Source organism: Cyprinus carpio, chromosome A21 (assembly GCF_018340385.1).
Source record: "Cyprinus carpio isolate SPL01 chromosome A21, ASM1834038v1, whole genome shotgun sequence".
In the NCBI taxonomy this organism is placed as follows: Eukaryota; Metazoa; Chordata; class Actinopteri; order Cypriniformes; family Cyprinidae; genus Cyprinus; species Cyprinus carpio.
Window position 1 is genome coordinate 13,199,390 of NC_056592.1, and position 20,822 is coordinate 13,220,211.

The following is a 20,822-nucleotide window of genomic DNA, read 5'->3' on the forward strand; positions in this document are numbered from 1 at the left end:
TGATCGAGGATCCTTCCAAATCAATGGCCCCATCTAGTGGGCTACTCTGAATATCTGATGAAAAAATTGTGACACGACAAGAGGTAAACAAGTTACACTAGTAAAGAAGAAATATTACTTAAAGAAAGAAACAAAGGAACCTTTACCAAAAAGAAGTTGGAAACAGGAGTGGAATACAGTGTAAATTCCATATATATCAATTTAAAGTGTTGCATTATTTTCACTAGCCATTATTCTATGTATCCCCCTGCTTGTTGCCATCTTGTTAGAATCTACATTCTCCTAAAATTACTTTCTAGTTTATGGGCATTTTGGATATATAAATTGGTAATGTTTTATTTGCTACTGTATTTTATATTTCGTTGATTAATACTATTTGTTTTCTATTATTATTATTTTTTTTAATCTTGCAAAGGTTTGATGGAATTTTTAATTTAGTTGACTCTCAATCCAGATCCTAACTTCATCTGAATTTGAAGCATGCCAAATAAAATTTTATATGTATGTATTTTTATGGAGTATATCAAAAGAAGGATAACAAAAAACAAAAAAAGCATACATAATGCATACAGAAAGATTAAAGAAATATTATATCCAAAAAAAAATGTAAAATTACACAAAATAAATAAAAGAAAGTTATTTATTGAACATGACAATAAATGTCTTTGCATCCAATTATTAATATATATATATTATAATGATGATAATAATTTATAAAATAATATTTGTTATTTGTTGCCTAGGCCAGTAGGGGGAAGCATTGGATTTTCTACAAATAAGACTAAAATTCTGTTTACGTATTGTCAGTTTTTGAGCCACCTTATAAGCATGTCAACACCAGTGAACCCAGTGTTAGCTGTACAAATGACAAATACTGAAAAATATAAAAAAGCAGCACCATTAATGAATAAACCAGTCTTGATATCTTTAATTTAAAGCATCTACAAAATAGCATGTTTCCACAAACCATCTGTCTGAGGTAATAAACTCTAAAGGCTGTTTAATACTTCAAAATCTGTACTAATGATTCTCAGTTGGTACAGTGTACGTATTATATAACCAAGTCAAATGTTAAACAGCTGTGACCCCAACCATGTAAACAGAAAAGAAGTTTACAGCTCACTTCAAATATTACAGCATCTACATTATATGTAATCATAGTAAATGTGTACAAAGGCACTTGATGTAATTTCAACTATACATTTAGAGACGAAAATGGTTGATTTGTGTCACTCTTTAAAAATGATGTTACGTGTAATATTCAGGTGTGCAAGTATGATACTGATAGGAGTATAGGAGCTTTTTTTTTTATATAAGAAACTCACAGCTTCCTTTAGAAAAAATAGTCTACAACATCATTACATAGCACCACATAACTGCAAGTCCCTCAGTGAGATTTAATGTTAATACTGCAACATAAAGCAGCATTGATGCTGTAGCATTTCCACTCTGAGGTCAGCATCAAGCAATTCAAGTGAATTCCAGCTTGTTCGGGTGTGCAATTAATTTATATTTGCCAGGATTTAATTTAAAGTATTTAAAAGTTGTTTTTTATTTTTTTTCTAGAACAGTTGTGGGCCAATTTTATTACTTAAAAGATTTGATGATGTTTCTTTTTAATTAAATATTACTTGTGAAAGACGCAAATATATGGCCATGATGTTTCTATATTAATAGCCATTAGATATTCTCAAAGGTGTGCACAAAACTTTCATGCTGCAAGTTAAAACCTGAGTTTAAACACTGAACTTTGCGTTATAATTATGAAATCTGTAAGATTGTGGAATTAACTTAAAAAAATTGCTTGACATGCTAAGTGTCTTTTTTCTGCATTCTAAAAATCAAAACTTTTTTTTAATTAAAATTTCTGTTTGTCTTATTATACCCTACCTTTTGAAGTTTGGGGTCAGTAAAAATTAAAAAGTTACTGAAAGAATTATCTTACGCTCACCAAGGCTGCATTTTATCTTGTTCTTTAATCTTGTGAGCAGCCATTCCTCCAGTCTTCAGTGTCACATGATCTTTCAGAAATCATTCTAATATCCTGATTTGGTGCTCAAAAAACATTTCTTATTATGATCAATGTTGAAAAAAGTTGTAATGCTTAATATTTTTGACGAAACCTTAATAATCCTTATTGACCCCAAACTTCTTGAACAGTAGTGTATGTTGTGCAAAATAAAAGCATATGCTTAAAAGTTTCAAAAATGACCACGAGGCACAGTTTGATTATGAAACTGATTTTCATAACAGCTCAAGGCACCTCTTCTGGGCTAGTAAGTAAAGAAAAAACAAACAAACAATAGAACTCTATAAAATGAAGAGTCCAGCAGATTCAGCTTGTATGAAGCGTTTCTCTAAAATTCAGTATGTATGCTGAAATCCCTGGATCCAGTCTGACTGGGTTTCATGAAGACTCCCTCCATTGTTTTCCAGTAGCTGTGTGAGCTGCTGACCATCATGCCGTGCACTTCTCTCTGGCCGTGGATGGGTCTGCCGTACTGTTCCCCCGTCACAGACAGCAGAGCCTCAGTGGACGTGTGGCGGAACCGAACTGACTCATCCCGCTGCCAAACAGAGCCTGCACACAGAACGGTCCACTCGTCCAGATGGTCACCCTCGCCGTTCTCACCAAAGGCACTGACCTCCTAAACGGGAAGAGTTTTTGAGTAAAATTCAACATCAAAACTCTACATACAGTACCTATACATTACAGTGTGATTTTAAAAAAGGATGACATATTAAAACCTGATTTGAAGAAAGAGGAGAAGTAAAGTAGTGGCTGTGTAGATTGCGGCCCGTGTTCACATGGGTCAGTCGGATGTTCTGTCCACACTGTACCGGAGTCCCTCGATGACATGCAGCATCACTGGTGCCTCGCACACTCCAATAACTGTTACTGACATACACAACATACAAAACCATAAACAAACTCTAACCACCACCTACAATTAACATTAACAGGTCATTGAGAGATGCTGCTGCTGCTTCTTCTCTTCCTTCTTTCAGAAAAAAACCTTCTTTTATTCAGCAAGCATGCATTAATTTGATCAAAAGTAAAAATAACGACATTAATCATGTTACAAAAGATTTCTATTTCAAATAAATGCTGTTATTTCAAACTTTCTATATTCATCAAAAAATCTTAAAATATTAAGCAGCACAACTGATTTTAACGTTGATAAGCAATGTTACTTAAGCAGCAAATCAACATATTAGAATGATGGGATCATGTGACACTGAAGCCTGGAGTAATGATGCTGAAATTACAGCTTTGCCATCAAAGCAATAAATTAAATTTTAAAATATATCAATTTAGAAAACAGCGATTTTAAATTGTAAAAATATTTCACAACACTGTTTAAACTGTACTTTTGATCAAAGAAATGCTGCCTTTTCAAAAAAAAAAAAAAAAATCTTACCGACCCCAAACAGTGTATGCTTTTAACCCTATAGAACATTTACAAACTAATAATATAATGTTTATTTAATGGCTTTTTAAATTAAATTGTTGTTAATTATATTTTAAAACGCCTCGAATGTTTATATTACTGCCCTACAGATGAGGCGAGCAGACTTTATGAATGACAGTCACTCACCAGATCCATAGCGGACATCGTGAGAGTGTAACCTGACGTTGTGTTTCACATTGAGCAGCTTCACCACCGACCCGCACGTTACAAAATTCATTTCACTCCCAGAGGACAATGTAAACATACATGACAATAATACTGTTATAGGGAACTGGACCCGCAAGAATCCTAAACTGCCCATGGCTTGCTGAGCCCTGTGGAAAAACTAAGCATTAAAAGCCCTACATGACGTCACATAGAACGCATGGAGCGCTCAAATATAGAGCGCCTTCTTCAGGCTCGGCGAGACAACATTGTCGGGTAAAAACTATATATTTTTTTCTTGTAAAATCTTATTTTAAAATGGTTAAAGTGGTAGTTTAAATAAGTTAATGTTAGTTAGTTTAGGAAAGTTTACTATATTTTGCCCCTGAAAGATATGTATCGGTAACATTTTACAATAAGGTTCAAATTAACATTAGTTAACTACATTATCTAACCTGAACTAACAATGACAAATAATTATAACCTATTTATAAATCTTAGTTAACGGTAATTGTAACATTTACGAATGCATCATTTATTAAATATCAGCAAATGGCTTCATCCTGACCGGAAGTTAAATATGTGTATACCGGAACCAGAATCCCGACAGTAACCCTCAGCCATTTTTTTGTTGTCACTATCAAGCTTCTTCAAAAGACGCTTCGTTCTTCATCTCAGTGCATATTTTCACGTCTTTAGTCGAGCCTCCTCGCAAGGCAAAGTAAGAGCGCTTTCGTGTTCGGTGTTTAATTCCAGTCAGGTGTTTTTAAAAGAGTCAGAAACCCTTGGGTTGTTTTTTCTTAGCGCACAGGCTAGCTTTTAGCATGAGGGCCTTGAGTTCTCACAGTGCCACGGACAGAGTCGTTACGTAATTATTCCAAAAACAAAATAGGTTTGTTACAGTTTACGTTTGATCCATCTCTAGCTTTCTGGGTATTTCTTAGCAGCTGTACTCTTCTTATTTACGCGTCCTAAATTCCTTGGCGAAGCTAAAATCTGGCTAAGCGCATGGATCTCAAGCTCATCTTGATTTGTGTTTTGGTATCTAAAAAGACCTGGACTTGCACAATTAGTATTCTGATGTGATATCTTAACACGTAAACATCTAACACGTAAACATATAAATCAAATTAGACAGACAAAGTGCTGTTTTGAATATCTAGTTCAATAACAATCAAGTTAAGGCAGCAGTGGAGCTGATCTTTGTCAGTCTTTTGTTTACTGCGAGAGGTGTGTCAGATGCATGATGTTTTTGTAGTCATTAATGAACTGAATTTTACTGATTGTGACAAGGAAATTGTAATATTGCCAATATGCCAATGCAACATTTCACTCTTTATTACTATAATTACTGCAAACCCTTTGAATGTCACCCTAAAGTCACAGCCATACTGTAAAGAAAAAAAAACCGTTTGAATTTTCACACAGGCCTTGCAAACATGTCTGACTTCATCGAGAGCGAGGCTGAGGAGTCAGAGGAGGAGTTCGAGGAGAAAGACCTGAAGCCCAAAAAGAAACAGAAATTTATGGAAGATGATGGTAAGATGTTACCTACTTGAAGCCACGTCCTGCAGAAGGCGTGAATATGATCCGAAATCATGTTTTGGTGCACTACTGTTTCACTTAAATAACTATTTTAACACTCCAAAAGAAGACCAAGTAGTAAATACACAAAGTAAAAATGGTTGTGTTCTGTGTTGTTGATGTCTCCAGAAGAAGAGGAAGAAGAGAATACTGAAGATCAGGATGAGCATGGAAACCTGAGAGGGCTCATTGATGATGGCGATGTGGAAGAGGAAGAACCGCAGAGTGCGGTAGAGGATAGTGACTCTGGTGAAGAGGTCCGTCACCGCCGCAGAAAACGAAGTAGGTTACTCTGATTTTAAAGCCATATTAGTAAATCCTTCTGCGTACTGGTGTTTTGACAATTCACTAGTGCATAATGTAGTTCTCAATAGGAATAGGGGAAATCAAATATTTAAAACAAATATATACAACATTAGAATACAAAATAAAATAATAAAACAAATAAAAATTAAAACCTAAAAATGAAAATTTGTTGAAAAATCTCAGACCATCCTAGATATAGATGAGTTTTTCCTCATTGGAGCATATTTGGAGAAATGTAGCATAACATAATTTGCTCATCAGTAAATGCTGTCAAAATTAGAGTTCAAACAGCTGATAAATCATGACAATAATCCACATGACTCAAGTCCATCAATTAATGGCTTATGAAGGGAAAACCTGTGTTTATAAGATGAAAATCCAATTTTCTCTTTAAACTGTTACTTCTGACCAAAATATGATTTCATAATCCATGATAATTCTTCCTCCAGTGAAAAGGTCCATTTCCTGTTGTCCTCTCAAATGAAAATCCACCAATATGTGTGTTTGGAACCGTTTTGGACTGTTCTCGCTTGTAAACCGTGCTTAATTTGTGCATATTTCTCTCCTGATTCTTTTTTTTTTCACTGGGGAAAGTAGCCTAATATTATGAATAGAGAATTCATATTTTAGCCGGAAGAAACAGTTTGAAGTTAAAAAACCCTTGATGAATTTGTTTACTACTAAAGTGCAGCTTTTCACTTCACAAGATATTAATTGATGGACTGGAGTAGGGCTGCACGATAAATCGCATGCGATTAATGCGCATCTCGTCAGTAAAGCTGGTTCTGTAATCAGTGGTAAATCATGAACGTTGCAACCGGTATTATGTTGTTCCATGTTATGGATTTTGCTATACCATGGATACAGTTATATATTCATGAATTCAGTTTTTATTGTTTTGTTCAATTTGGTACGCTTTGTACATTTTAACAGAAATGACGATAAAGAGTCGAGGCCGAAGAGTCGAGGTCCTCTGTGTGCAACGCCGTACTACACAGGCATTAGTAATCAAACACATAGAGCATCGTAACAGACCAACAGACAGCAGATTATTTTGCAAAAGAAACCTCTGCAGGGTGATAAAGACTACACTGCATAATTTTCCCACTTATCATGCGGCCACTTGCCTGTTAAGTAAATAATTGCGTGCAAAATAGCAATTTTGACATTTTAATGACCTCAACATGACTCGCAGTACCTGTTTAAGCGCTCTGTTATCAGTTGTAGCAGTTGTGGTTGAATCAATAACAGACCACTAGACTGAAGAATCAGCGTTGCCGGGAGCCATGTAGAAATATAAATGAATGATGCATGAAAGCATGAAAGTTACAAGTTTGTGAAAGGACTTTCAGTGCCAGATAAAAAAAAAAACAGAACACAAATATACTCAATGCTGTGGAAGCGACACGACAAATCCATGACTGTAAACTGATGCCCCATTCTATTTCTGACGACACCCAGTCAAAGACAAATCCATGACTGTAAACTGATGCCCCATTCTATTTCTGACGAACTCCAGCGCTCTGACACAAAGGACAATTTCAAATATTAATAAGAGGATCATAATAAATAGTTTCCTCAGAAATATTAAACAGCACAAATGTTTACAACGTTGATAATAATCATAAATGGTTATTGAGCAGCAAATCAACATATTAGAATGATTTCTGAAGGATCATGTGACACTGAAGACTGGAGTAATGATGCTGAAAATTCAGCTTTGATAATGAATAAAGTAGCTTATATGTTAAAACGTTCAAATAGATCATTTAAATTGACAATATTTCACAATAATAGTGTTTACTGTATTTTTAATACATAAATGTAGCCTTGGTGAGCATAAGAGACTTTCCCAAAAGAAAAAAAAAAGAGGGGTTGGGGACCTTGAAAATATTTTTGTCTACAAAAGGGGGGCCCGGCAGAAAAAGTTTGGGAACCACTGGCCTGCTCAAACACACAAGCAGTGGAAAAACAATGGCGCAGTAAAAGAGACTTTTCAGGTCTATGTCCAATCCCTCACTTTTTCTAGTTATATAAGGTTAAAATATTTTTCCTGTATTTTTTTTTCTTATATAATATCGATATCGCCTGGACAGTGTAAAATATTGTGATATGTATTTTAGCTCATATCACCCTTCCCTATAGTAAAAAAAAAGCATATATTATTTATAATCAAATAAAAAAACAAATTATTTATACTCAAGAGGCAAAAACAAGTTTGAGTTGGTAAGTGTAGTTCAAACTTAATTGATTCACAACTGATTCAGTGGTCTGATTTAAAGCGCATTAAAAGTTCAGTAGAAACATGTATTGGTAAATGTTGTTAGTAATGTATGTATTATGAGTAAAGTATTGTTAGTTGGCATAAATATGAATAATATAATAGTGTGTCATATATTTGGTGCTCATTTAATGAAAAATAGTGTGAAAAAAAAAACATGTAATTACTAGGTGAACTAAATTTTTACCTTTTGCATCAATTATTTTCAATCACTTTTGCCAAAATTATAGTTTATTATAGTTCTTCTGATTGGGGAAAAAAACATAACTGTAAAATATATCAGGATCTAAATACCATCTATAACAATATGATCAACGATTATTCGAACATAACAATGTGTCTTTGTATCTGTCAGGCTGTGATGACTATCTTGATGATGATGATCTGGACCTCATCGAGGAGAATTTAGGAGTGAAAGTGAAGAGAAGGGTGAGTCAACGAAGTTCCTGTCTGTGCTAAACTGCAGAATTTTAAATAATTTATCTGATACCAGTTAAATACTTAAGTTCAGTTTTGAACTAATGAAAAAACAAAAATGTTCAGAAAAAGAAGTACTCGCGTGTGAAAACCATGGATGACGAGGAGGAAGATGATGAGAAAGACATGATCGCTGATGAGATCTTCACTGGGAATGGTGACCGAGATGGAGACGTGGAGGATGGAGAGACTTTGGACACACTTCACCCTAGAGATGACGAAGAGGAGGAAGATGATGAGGAATCTGGTAGGAAAGACATTTACCCTATTCATCATGGATTTGAATTCATATACTAGAACTCTGTGGAATTTTGATGATTTTTTTTGTTTTTTCAATATTTGCTAGATATTGATGATTTCATTGTGGATGATGATGGGCAGCCCATCACTAAAAAGAAGGGAAAGAAATTCTCTGGCTACACTGATGCGTAAGTGGTGTAAACTGTAAACAGTGATTTGCTTATGTAAATATAGACTTCTCTCTATAGTATAATGGACTAAAGCCCTGACTAAAATGGCCTTCAACCCAATGGCTTTGTATAATGTTGCTCCTTTTTTGGCATTCTAGTGCTTTGCAAGAAGCTCAAGAGATATTCGGCGGTGATTTTGACTTTGCCGAGTTCGACACTGAGGCGTATGATCATGCAGAAGAGGAAGAGGAGGATCAGGATGATGAGTCATGGGATCGGCCAAAGAAGCAGACCAAGAGAAGAGTTGGCCGCCGTAGCATATTTGAGATCTATGAGCCCAGTGAGCTGGAGAGCAGCCACATGACTGATCAGGACAACGAGATCCGCTCTACAGACATGCCAGAAAGATTCCAGGTAGAAATCAGTGTTAGCCTGCATATATACCTTTCATTTGCATTATGCCGTCCCATGTGAAGGATATCAGAAACTTCTGCAGGCCCTGTACCAGTGTGTTTCCTTTCAAGGGTGGAAATGAGGATATTTCATAACCTCTTGTCATTTGCAGTTGAGGGCCATCCCTGTAAAGCCTGCTGAGGATGATGAGCTGGAGGAAGAAGCTGAATGGATTTACAGGAATGCCTTCTCCACACCGACCATCTCCATGCAGGTCAGAACTGAATACTTGTATAACCTGGCTTTTGTTAGCATGTTGTCATGGCACTAAGCTAACATTGATGCTTATTTTGTTTGATTTGCATTGCAGGAGAGCACAGACTACCTAGATCGTGGGACAACCACTAATTTCAGCAGAAAGGGCCCCAGTACTATTGCTAAAATCAAAGAAGCTCTGAACTTCATGAGGAACCAACACTTTGAGGTATAGTCCTAGGGAAAAAACAGGGTGTAATAAACTTGGCTGACAGATCATCTAGTTTTATCGCTTCTCTCTTCTATCTTCCAGGTTCCCTTCATTGCATTCTACAGAAAGGAGTATGTGGAACCTGAGCTGAACATTAATGATCTGTGGAAGGTGTGGCAGTGGGATGAGAAGGTAAGGGCTAGTCAAAATGTTCTCTGAATGCATTGTGGTTGCTGCTGCTTCTTTTTTAATATAAACATTAATTATGGCTGTTTATGCTGTCCTCCTCAGTGGACTCAGCTGAAGACCAGGAAGCAGAACCTGACACGTCTTTTCCAGAGGATGCAGTCTTATCAGTTTGAGCAGATCTCCGCTGACCCTGACAAGCCACTGGCAGACTCAACTCGTCCCCTAGACACTGCTGATATGGAGAGGTGTGACTACAAACCTAACAAACTTTTTAACATTTTATGCTGTGTCCACACAGTATTCACTTGTTCTTTCTGCTTTGACAGGCTGAAAGACGTCCAGTCTCTTGATGAGCTGGGAGACGTCTACAACCACTTCCTGCTCTACTATGGCCGAGACATTCCTAAGATGCAGAATGCAGCCAAAACCAACAAAAAGAAACTGAAAAAGATCAAGGAAGTGTCAGAGGAAGATGGTACAGCTGTGTTTTCTTTGAACAAGTTGTTAAAATAATGGTCAACCATGCATTAGACTAAAACTGTTTTTGTACTGCTAGGGGAAGAGGCAGAAGTGGAGGAGGAAGAGGAAGAAGAGGAGCAAAAGGGTCCAGATCTAAAACAAGCTTCCCGTAGAGATATGTACAGCATCTGTCAGAGCGCAGGCCTTGGTTTGTACATCTCGCAAATTTAATTAAGACCATATATATATTTTTTCTTTTATTTATGCTGGCTGAGTCATACATGCTGAACATATTTCCTGGCATTCTGCAAAAATGTATATTATTTTAGAATATAAACTTAAAGGAACATATTGATTAAATTTATAGTAACATATTTTGTGTCAGAGAGATTATTTTAACAGCTTACTGATATTGTGCATAACTGCAGTGTAATTCCATGAACGTTATGAATTCATACATGCATACATATGGTGACCTGGTTTTAGATGGTCTTGCCAAGAAGTTTGGTCTGACACCAGAGCAGTTTGGAGAAAACTTGCGAGACAGTTATCAGAGGCACGAAACCGAGCAGTTTCCTGCAGAGCCTTTGGAACTGTCCAAGGACTACGTGTGCAGGTAATGGATCAATGCAAACTTGAAATTTTAATTTTTCAAAATAATTTCTGTACACAAGTGTTTATTCATAAATCAAATGTTTTCATAGTCAATTTAACACCCCGGAGGCTGTTCTTTATTCATAACTCAAATATTTTCATAGCCAATTTAACAACCCGGAGGCTGTTCTGGAAGGTGCTCGCTACATGGTGGCCATGCAGATTGCCCGTGAGCCTCTCGTCAGGCACGTGCTCAGACAGACCTTCCAGGAAAGGGCCAAGATTAACATCAAGCCAACTAAGAAGGGCAAGAAGGTTGGTACTTAGGGTTTGTTTAGGAATTACAGACTTGCCTTATGTGTTTTACCATTATTTCATTAACTATTGTGTTTTTGTTTATCTTCTACTCTTTCACTTAACCATGTTCATCAAGGAAAGGGTATTAGCAGAATAGCAACCTTCCCACCCCAGCAGAGTTCTGTTGTGTTAGAGCTTTAGCTAGAATGTTCAGTTGATGTATTTAGGTGTGTATTGTAGGCAGATTTTTTGCTGCGCTAATGTAGTAAACTTGGCTTTCCATTCAAACCCAGAATGAACTGATATGCCAATGGCTGCATTGTTTGCTCGTTCGTCAGGAATTCCCCATCAGCTAATGTCTGTCGTGTTTCCTAGGATGTGGATGAAGCGCACTATGCCTATTCCTTCAAGTATCTCAAGAACAAGCCTGTGAAAGAGCTCAGTGGAGATCAGTTCTTGAAGATGTGCCTGGCTGAGGAGGAAGGCCTGCTCTCCATAGACATCTGCATTGACCTTGTGGGAGTCAAAGGGTATAGTTGTGTCCTGAAAATATTAGCTTGAGATCAAAACTTGAATTTGGCATCAAGAAACAATTCATGAGTTGTTAAGGATCATTAGAGGAGATACAGATCAGTTCTGTTTGCAATATCTACAGGTACGGAGGAGATCAGACCTACTTTGATGAGATTAAGCAGTTCTACTACAGGGATGAGTTCAGTCACCAGGTGCAGGAATGGAACAAGCAGAGAACTCTTGCTATTGAACGATCCTTGCAGCAGTTTCTGTATCCTCAGATGGCAAAGGAACTGAAAAACAAGCTTGTCACTGAAGCAAAGGACAATATTGTTAAGGTGCCACGTTGATTCCATGCATTACATTACATTTGAAAGCTAACAAAGCAATTTCTGTACCAAACTGTGGTCTTTAACAAATTGATTTGTGTTCATCTGTGGTAGTCTTGCTGCAAGAAGCTGTATAACTGGTTGAAGGTGGCTCCTTATCGGCCTGACCAGCAGGTGGAGGAGGACGATGACCTCATGGATGAGTCACAAGGAAAGGGGAATGTGTTCCACATGATTTTGAATTCTTACGCAAAATAAAAACTAATACAAATTAATAGAATATTTCACATTCTTTTAGGAAGAGATGCACTATATCAAGGGTGTCAAGCTTGGTTCCTGGATGGCCACACCCCTGCAGAGTTTAGATTTGACCCTAAATAAACACACCTGATCTAGCTAATCAAGTCCTTCAGGGGGCATAAAAAAAAAAAATAAAAACAAAAACAAAAATTAAATCATAAACTAATAAACGACAATTTAAGTGCACGCAATCTCATTAATTCGATCCAGGTTCAGTGAGTCAGGATAATATGATGTGCACACTTATTCTTAAGCAGCCCTTAATGTTGATCATGGATCAATCGATCCATCATGACAAACAGCGAATATTTGTGCTGTTTAATGCATTTGAGACATTGTGTTTTCCCCGGTGCATAACTGACACGTCACAGGTATATTTTTCATCTGTAAATGTTTGAAAGTCATGCAAATATATCCATTTTGCTGTCAGGAGTGGGCGAGGCTTACACGAGCGCTGCTGCGCACATGCGTGCTAAACAGATGGAACGCAATAGAATAATGGCACAATAATTCTGAATAAAATATGCATTCTGCTAAAATATTTATTGTTGGACATTAAATGTGACAAATGTAGAATTTTAATCCTACATATAAGTTTTTTACCATAGCAGTAACTGTAAATCAAATGTAAGCTGCTAATACAGCCCTACTATCTCAAATGAGTTAATGTGTGTTCCTCTTATCAGTTAAAATGTAGTCTGATTTCTATTATTTATTTTCATTTTTAATTCAGTGATTTTAACTTTAAATTTGTTTTTAATAGTTTAAAGAGCAATTTTAGATTGTAATGTTTTAATGTTTTACTAATAACCAAGGTACAGCTGTCATAAAACCCGAGAGAAAGGCTGCATGGCTAGAAACTGCTGATCAACTGAATGTGCAAGTAGCAACTATGTTAAAATCTTTTCATATATCTTTTTTTTTTTTTTTATTATAAGTTGAATTTTCTGTATGCTTCTATTTTTGGACTGATAACATCAAATAATTATATGTGAGAGAGTCAGCGATATTATCAATGCGATCCTATTGGTCAGTGTTAGAGGAGCTCAGCTTAGCCTGACAGTTAGCCTGCTCCGGACCAGGTTAGCTTCCCAGCATAAGTTGCCACAGTGACTGAGCCTGAGCTATGGTAATTTTGCTTTATGAAACCAAATTAAATGAAAATAAGTCAGACTTACTGAAATAAGCCTGGCGTATTTGTTAAACTTGTTATTTGTTAAACAGCCACCAGGTTTATTTGAAAACTACATGGTATGTGTGTTGGAGCAGGGTTGGAACTAAACTCTGCAGGGCTGCGGCCCTCCAGGAATTGAGTTTGACATCCCTGCACTGTATAAACTTATATTAATGAATGTTTAATTTATATTTAGGTAATTTAATGCTCACTTAAAGTGAATCTCAGTTTCATTATAAAATATGTAACATTATGTATTATTGACCATAACATCACTATATATATATATATATTATATAATATATCATATATATATTGATATATATATATATATATATATATATATATAAAAATATCAGCCAAAAAATCACAACAATTATAATCTTATCAAACATAACATTCATACCTTTTAATATAAACATACACCATTTTCCTGCTCCCTCCTTAATTTTATTATTATAGAGATACACCAGTGTTCTGCTCCCTCCTTAATGGTGAAGGAGAGGTTGTGGACTTCCTCAGGCTTCCCTACTTCCTGAAGAGGAGAAATGCATGGAGAGAGGATGAAAGAGAGAAAAAGGTGAAGAAACCGAAGCCCTTCGAATCACTCACTGTTCAGCTGTTTAATTCCAATTGACATCAGTATTGTTTTTTTTTTAATAAATGTTTGTTGATTCCATAGCTTCAAGATATTGAAAACCTCAAGAAATTCCTCCTTAGTAAGAAGCCACATGTTGTTGCTGTTGCTGGGGAAAATCGGTGTGTTCATTATTACGGTTTTTGATTTTAAAAATGCTGTTTGCAAGTTTTAAACTTTCATTGGACTCCAGCATGCTGATGCTTTATTTGGATGTGTGTAGTGATGCTCATATGGTGATGGAGGACATCAAGCGCACCATCAGTGAGCTGGAGCAGGACTCCTCTCTGCCTGCGGTGGGGGTAGAGCTGGTGGACAACGAGCTGGCTATGCTTTATATGAATGGCAAGAAGTCTGAGGTCTGTAGATAAAAACATAAAATTTACCCATAAACCCTTGTTTTAGGCTCTGTACTTTTAAGACTGTTTTTTAATGTTTCTTTAACATACTGCTCCTGTCATAGGCGGACTTCAGAGACTATCCGCCTCTGCTTCGGCAGGCTGTGTCTGTGGCTCGCAAAATTCAGGACCCCCTAGTGGAGTTTGCCCAAGTCTGCAGCAGCGATGAGGACATCCTGTGTTTGAAACTGCATCCCCTGCAGGTATCCCCTGCATCTCCTGACCTTCTTTTTGCCATTAACATTTAAATACCTTTTAATTTGCTCCATGTATTTGTGAAAAAAAACCATCCAATCAATCAGTCATATTTAATTAAAAACAATCTTTCCATTACAATAAAAATACAAATTCAATTTTTTTTTTTTAATTGACTTATTCTGTTATTTCGTTTACAGAACCCAATTTTTTATTTTAGTTAACAGTAACAACACTGACTTCTGTCCACTACTGTGGCTGCTAATGACTTTATTATTTTTTATTATATTATCCAAACAGCCCTCACAACAATGACAACATAAAAATCACAAATCATGTTTTTTAAATGTTCCTCAGGAGCATGTAGTGAAAGAGGAGCTGCTGAGCGCTCTTTACTGTGAGTTCATAAACCGTGTGAATGAGGTTGGTGTGGATGTGAACCGGGCCATTGCTCACCCTTACACCCAGAGCCTGGTCCAATACATCTGTGGCCTAAAACCCACAAAACTCCCAAACCTGATAAAATCTAAAACTTTTTCTCCAAAAATCTATTCTCATATTTGATGTTCATGCTCTGTTTTTTTCCACCTAAACAAAGTCACAGTGTTAGTCTAGCTAAGGGTTGAGAAGTTTCTATGAAGTTTATCTAAAACTAAATCATGAAATGTTGAAATCATCTTCTGCACCTTTCCATGGTTCCCTTAGATTCTTAAACAGAACAACACTAGGTTAGAGAACCGAACCCAGTTGGTCACCATGTGCCATATGGGACCCAAAGTCTTCATTAACTGAGTTCACTTTGAATTATGCTGCATGCACCCACAAGTAGAAACAAAATAAGCTAAACGTAATGTTTGTGAATGACCGGTAGCTCACTCTGAATTATACTGCATACAGATGTGATGAAATAATGCCGTCTTTCATTCTCCAGCACTGACTCCTATATCGAGGTCCTGGATGGTTCTCGAGTGCACCCTGAAACGTACGAGTGGGCACGTAAAATGGCAGTGGATGCTCTAGAGTACGACGAGTCAGCAGAAGATGCCAACCCAGCCGGAGCGCTAGAGGAGATCCTTGAGAACCCAGAGAGGCTCAAGGACCTGGATCTGGATGCCTTCGCTGAGGAACTGGAAACACAAAACAACTACACAATAATTACACAAAATTAACTAACATACATTTATTTAGCAGAGGCATTTATCCCAAGTGGCATACAAGGACAAAAATGGTACTTGACTTAACTAAACATTTATTGTTATTCATTGTTTGTTTCTTTCAGGGTTATGGTAATAAGGGAATTACGCTGTATGACATTCGAGCAGAGCTTAGCTGTAGATATAAAGATTTGAGAGCTCCGTACAGGCCTTCCAACACGGAGGAGGTCTTTAACCTGCTCACCAAGGAGACACCTGAGACCTTCTATATAGGTAAATTATACCTGAACATATAAAGATACATATAAAAAATTACTAAGTAATATTTATATATCCACCTCACTATTTTCAGTCTTTAAATTAATAATGGTGATTTTATAAATCTAAATATCTGTTTCAGTCTTGAAACTGTTGGTAATATTTTCCTAAATCTCTGTGCACGTATAGGTAAACTGATCACCTGTGTGGTGACTGGCATTGCTCACAGAAGGCCACAAGGTGAGAGTTACGACCAGGCCATCCGTAATGATGAGACCGGACTCTGGCAGTGTCCATTTTGCCAGCAGGATAACTTCCCTGAGCTCAGCGAGGTGGGAATTGGTTCTGTTACCTTTCCAAGGAATGAAATTTTAGCTTAGGCACATAAGCAGAGTTCCTCATCTCATTGTGTTTTTCTTAGGTGTGGAATCACTTTGACAGCGGCTCCTGCCCTGGTCAAGCCATCGGAGTGAGAACTAGATTAGATAACGCTGTCACAGGCTTCATACCGACAAAGTTTCTTAGTGACAAGGTGGTGAAGCACCCTGAGGAGAGAGTCAAGGTGAGCAAATCTTACATTTGCTTTTTATAATCTATCTGGTGTATATTTATAAACCATACACACCATAAATATGTAGCCTTAAAATAGATATGGAAGTCTGAAAATCTCTTGTGGACACACTGACTTTTGTCTGGTTCTCTGCTGTTAGGTTGGCATGACTGTGCACTGCCGCATCATGAAGATTGACATTGAGAAGTTCAACGTGGATCTCACTTGTAGAACATCTGACCTGAGTGACAAGAACAACGAATGGAAGCTTCCCAAAGATACCTACTATGATTTTGATGCTGAGGCAGATGATGTGAAACAGGAAGAGGAGCAAAAGAAGAAACAGCAGAGAACCAGTCAGTACTGACCAAATGTCTCTGAGAGAGTACATTTTCAAGTGATGACTTTTTCACTGAAGTATTATGATTTTTGATTTTCTGTCTTTAGCTTACATTAAGCGAGTGATCGCTCACCCGTCCTTCCACAACATCAACTTCAAACAAGCAGAGAAGATGATGGAATCCATGGACCAAGGTGATGTTGTGATTCGACCCAGCAGTAAAGGGGAGAACCACCTGACGGTCACATGGAAGGTGGCTGATGGGATATATCAGCATGTGGACGTGCGTGAGGAGGGTAAAGAGAATGCGTTCAGCCTTGGACATACTCTTTGGATCAACAATGAGGTGAGCTGTTGTTGTATGTCGCACATTAAATATTGCTTAAAAGTTTGAGGTCTGAGATATTTATTTATTATTTTTTTATGTTTTTGAAAGAAGCCTCTTATGCTCACCAAGGCTGCAATTATTTAAAGAAATATTGTTAGTTATTTAAATAACTTTTATATGTTAATATTTTAAAAAACATATAATTTATTCCAGTGATGCAAAGCTGAATTTTCAGCAGCCATTACTCTAGTCTACAATGTCACATGACTATTTAGAAATCATTCGAATGTGCTAATTTGGTGCTCAAGGAATGGAGCATTTCTTATTGTTGAAAATTTGTGCTGCATAATACTTTTTTGGACCCTGATGTTGTTTTTTCAGGATTCTTTGATGAATAGAAAGTTAAAAGAACAGGATTTTTTAAACTAGAAATCTAATAATAGTTGTGGTTGTCTACAGGAGTTTGAGGATCTGGATGAAATCACAGCCAGGTATGTCCAGCCCATGGCTGCATTCGCACGAGATCTGCTCGGCCACAAGTACTTCCAGGAGTGCAATGGAGGTGATAGGAAGGTGTGTTATCATTGAGGATTTTTTTTAAATACGTAAAATGCCCCCTACAATTTGTACAGTTGTTCATTCATCATTTCTTGCCTTTGTACAGAAAATGGAGGAAATTCTTATAAGGTGCAAAAAAGAGAAGCCGACATTCATCCCCTACTACGTTTCAGCTTGTAGAGACCTGCCAGGCAAATTTCTGCTGGGTTACCAACCTAGAGGGAAGCCAAGGTAACACTCATTACCCTAACAAAGCAGGGCACAACTCACATATATCATGCATTTGTAAATGTTTGCCTTCTTTTTTTTTTGTAGGATAGAGTATGTAACCATCACTCCAGATGGCTTTAGGTATCGCTCACAGATATTCCCTACAGTCAATGGTCTCTTCCGCTGGTTCAAGGACCACTACCAGGAACCTGTGCCAGGTTAGTAGTCTCCATCTGCACTCCTGCTCTGGCCTAGCATTGTTATTTTTCCTTGTAATGTAATGTTTTCATTGTCTCTCTAAAGGCGTCACACCAACCAGCAGCAGAACAAGAACACCAGCATCAGTGAACGCCACACCTGCCAACATCAACATTGCTGGTATGTCAGAAATGCATCTTCTTCAAATAAAACAACAGAGATTTTCTCAAGTAATTCTTCTCAGAAATGAATTGTAAAATCTGTCCCCTCGCTCTCAGACTTGACTCGAGCCGTCAATGCTCTCCCACGAAACATGACATCCCAGATGTTCAATGCCATAGCGGCGGTTACAGGACAGGGCCAGAATCCCAACACGACGCCAGCGCAGTGGGCCTCCAGTCAGTATGGTTACAGTGGCGGCAGCAGTGCAGGAGGAGGTGGCGGCAGCAGCAGCGCTTATCATGTAAGAAACCTGTATCTATGCACTCGGTCACCTATTCAGCTAACTGATTTAAAACTGGGTCTGCTAATATTTCATATTCCTTCCTTTCCTGTTTTTTTTTTCTTTCTTTTCAAGGTGTTTGCAACGCCCCAGCAGCCAATGGCCACACCCATGATGACGCCCAGCTACTCTTACACCACACCTGGCCAGCAGCAGGCCATAACCACACCCCAGTATCCCAGCAGCACCCCACAATCCTCACACGGACACCATCAGCATTCGTCCTCCACACCATCATCCTCGTCATCAAGAGTGCGGACACCACAGCCCAAGTGAGTGCTACTTCTGCTTTCTTGAAAATGCAAAACCATGTTTAGTGTCACACCAAAAATCAGCGCAATAAGCATTTCATTTGAATTAAAGGTTGTTGATGCATCTGTTCAGACCTGCACGATCGTTCACATGTTGTCAGTGCAAAATGACTTTTTACCACACCATATCACTAAATTTGTGGCACTCATAAACAGACCGTTTTGCCTAAATGACATTGAATGGCATATTCGTGTTCAAATTGGTTACACAATTTCACCATGTTGACCAACAGAAAACCGCTTAGTTTTAAAGTGAATTCTGTGTGAGCTGTGGTTATATCAGCATCTGTGCTTGGTGCATTATCCATTACAGAATAAAGTACTAAAACTCTGTGTCCCCTGCAGGACAAGTTCCCACACTGCTGTGGATTGGGGTAAAATGGCTGAACAGTGGCTGCAGGAGAAAGAAGCAGAGCGGCGGAAGCAAAAGACGCCCCGCATGACGCCCCGACCTTCACCCAGCCCCATGATCGAGAGCACACCCATGTCCATCGCCGGAGACGCCACTCCCCTCTTGGACGAGATGGACCGATAGGAGAACGGAAGAGGGGTGTTCAGACATCTCATATAAAACCCAATCCATCCACATCCCATCTCTCACCCTCCATCTTTTGCTCTTTCGCTGCTAGAAGTATTTCTTTGAGTCATTCAGAGCTACTGATACAAAGACAAACACTTGAAATGTGTTGACGACAAACAGATTTAGGAAATGGACCTACAATAAACGTTCGTCACGAGGGTTTCCTTTTCTTTATTTTTTTTTAGTATGTGCATAATGCACCCCCTTTTCAGTTTTTTAACTAAATTTAAAAGGAGAGGCTTAAAGCATGAGACGTTGCATGATTTGTGCCCATGCGAGCTAGGTATACAGCTCAACATAAGATCATTAGTTCAGACCCACTCAGAGAGCTTTTCTTTTTGTATCTGGCTTAAACATTTAAATAAAACCCCGTTTCAGTATGAACCAGAGCACTGTAATGATTCGAAATCTGTGCTCTGTTGAGCTGTTACACAAAGAATTAAGCACTGGGAAGCTTTGTAAATCTATTTAGCAACTCATTTATCAGCTAAAAATGAAGTATGTGACTTTAAAAGAGATCCTGTAAATTTCATGTTTTTGGGGCCGTTAAAGTGCACAGAACATATGCATTTTAAATTCAGAACTTTGAAAAATGATGTTTTCGAGCTCATCTTTGAGATTTCCAAGTTCAGAAGCGGATATCACTTCTCATAATGTGCTTATAGAAGTAAACTGAACTATTGTGCTAGAAGATATTGACGACTCTGATCAGTTTTTTGCTTTTTCAGTTTGGGGGCTGTTTGTGTTTGTGAATGTGTCTTTGCTGGTTCAGACTTCCACACTGCTGTTTTTAACAGTGTCTTTCCTTCATGTACAGTCCCATGTATCACTAGAGACAAAAAAATTGTGACATTTAAGCGAAATTAACTTTATAAACAGGCTCCTTATACTGTGACGATATTTTCACACATCAAACATAGTTATGATTCACCCACCACCAATATAGTGAATCTTCTAAGTTCTGGGAAGTGTTTCTGACCTGATCATGTGTTCTTTTAGCATTGAGGCTAAACTATGCCTTTAGGTCAGGATGGGAAGTGAGCTCGGTGTCTAAAGCATTCTGTTCAGTGTATTTCACTGCTGACATCCATTTCTTTCCTTTGATAAAGTTATCAAAATTAAACACTTCTGATTCAAGTGTTTTTATTTGCTTTAAACATGTTTCTTAACAGTCTATGCTGAATTCAGTTAGTAAAGAGCATTTGTCTTCAGGC

The 20,822-nt window shown here is 37.6% G+C and overlaps 2 protein-coding genes across 2 annotated transcripts; one reads left to right on the plus strand and one right to left on the minus strand.

Moving 5' to 3' along the window:
• Positions 1-900: 900 nt before the first annotated feature.
• sdf2 (stromal cell-derived factor 2) lies at positions 901-3,837 on the minus strand. Its single transcript, XM_019085496.2, is given in 3 exon segments — positions 901-2,648; positions 2,749-2,945; positions 3,600-3,837. Coding segments are annotated over 3 exon segments (663 nt in total). The 5' UTR covers positions 3,775-3,837; the 3' UTR covers positions 901-2,357.
• A 344-nt stretch (positions 3,838-4,181) lies between these two features.
• Positions 4,182-20,727, plus strand: supt6h (SPT6 homolog, histone chaperone and transcription elongation factor). Its single transcript, XM_042711471.1, is given in 37 exon segments — positions 4,182-4,338; positions 5,046-5,156; positions 5,331-5,483; positions 8,144-8,217; positions 8,332-8,512; positions 8,612-8,693; positions 8,834-9,089; positions 9,241-9,342; positions 9,439-9,552; positions 9,637-9,726; positions 9,826-9,968; positions 10,050-10,198; positions 10,280-10,390; positions 10,669-10,798; positions 10,941-11,091; positions 11,449-11,603; positions 11,729-11,924; positions 12,030-12,137; positions 13,847-13,969; positions 14,072-14,148; positions 14,250-14,385; positions 14,490-14,627; positions 14,977-15,142; positions 15,323-15,410; positions 15,512-15,754; positions 15,895-16,046; positions 16,221-16,363; positions 16,453-16,593; positions 16,742-16,937; positions 17,029-17,267; positions 17,709-17,822; positions 17,914-18,038; positions 18,123-18,235; positions 18,321-18,395; positions 18,494-18,678; positions 18,793-18,989; positions 19,374-20,727. Coding segments are annotated over 36 exon segments (5,136 nt in total). The 5' UTR covers positions 4,182-4,338; positions 5,046-5,056; the 3' UTR covers positions 19,564-20,727.
• Positions 20,728-20,822: the final 95 nt, after the last annotated feature.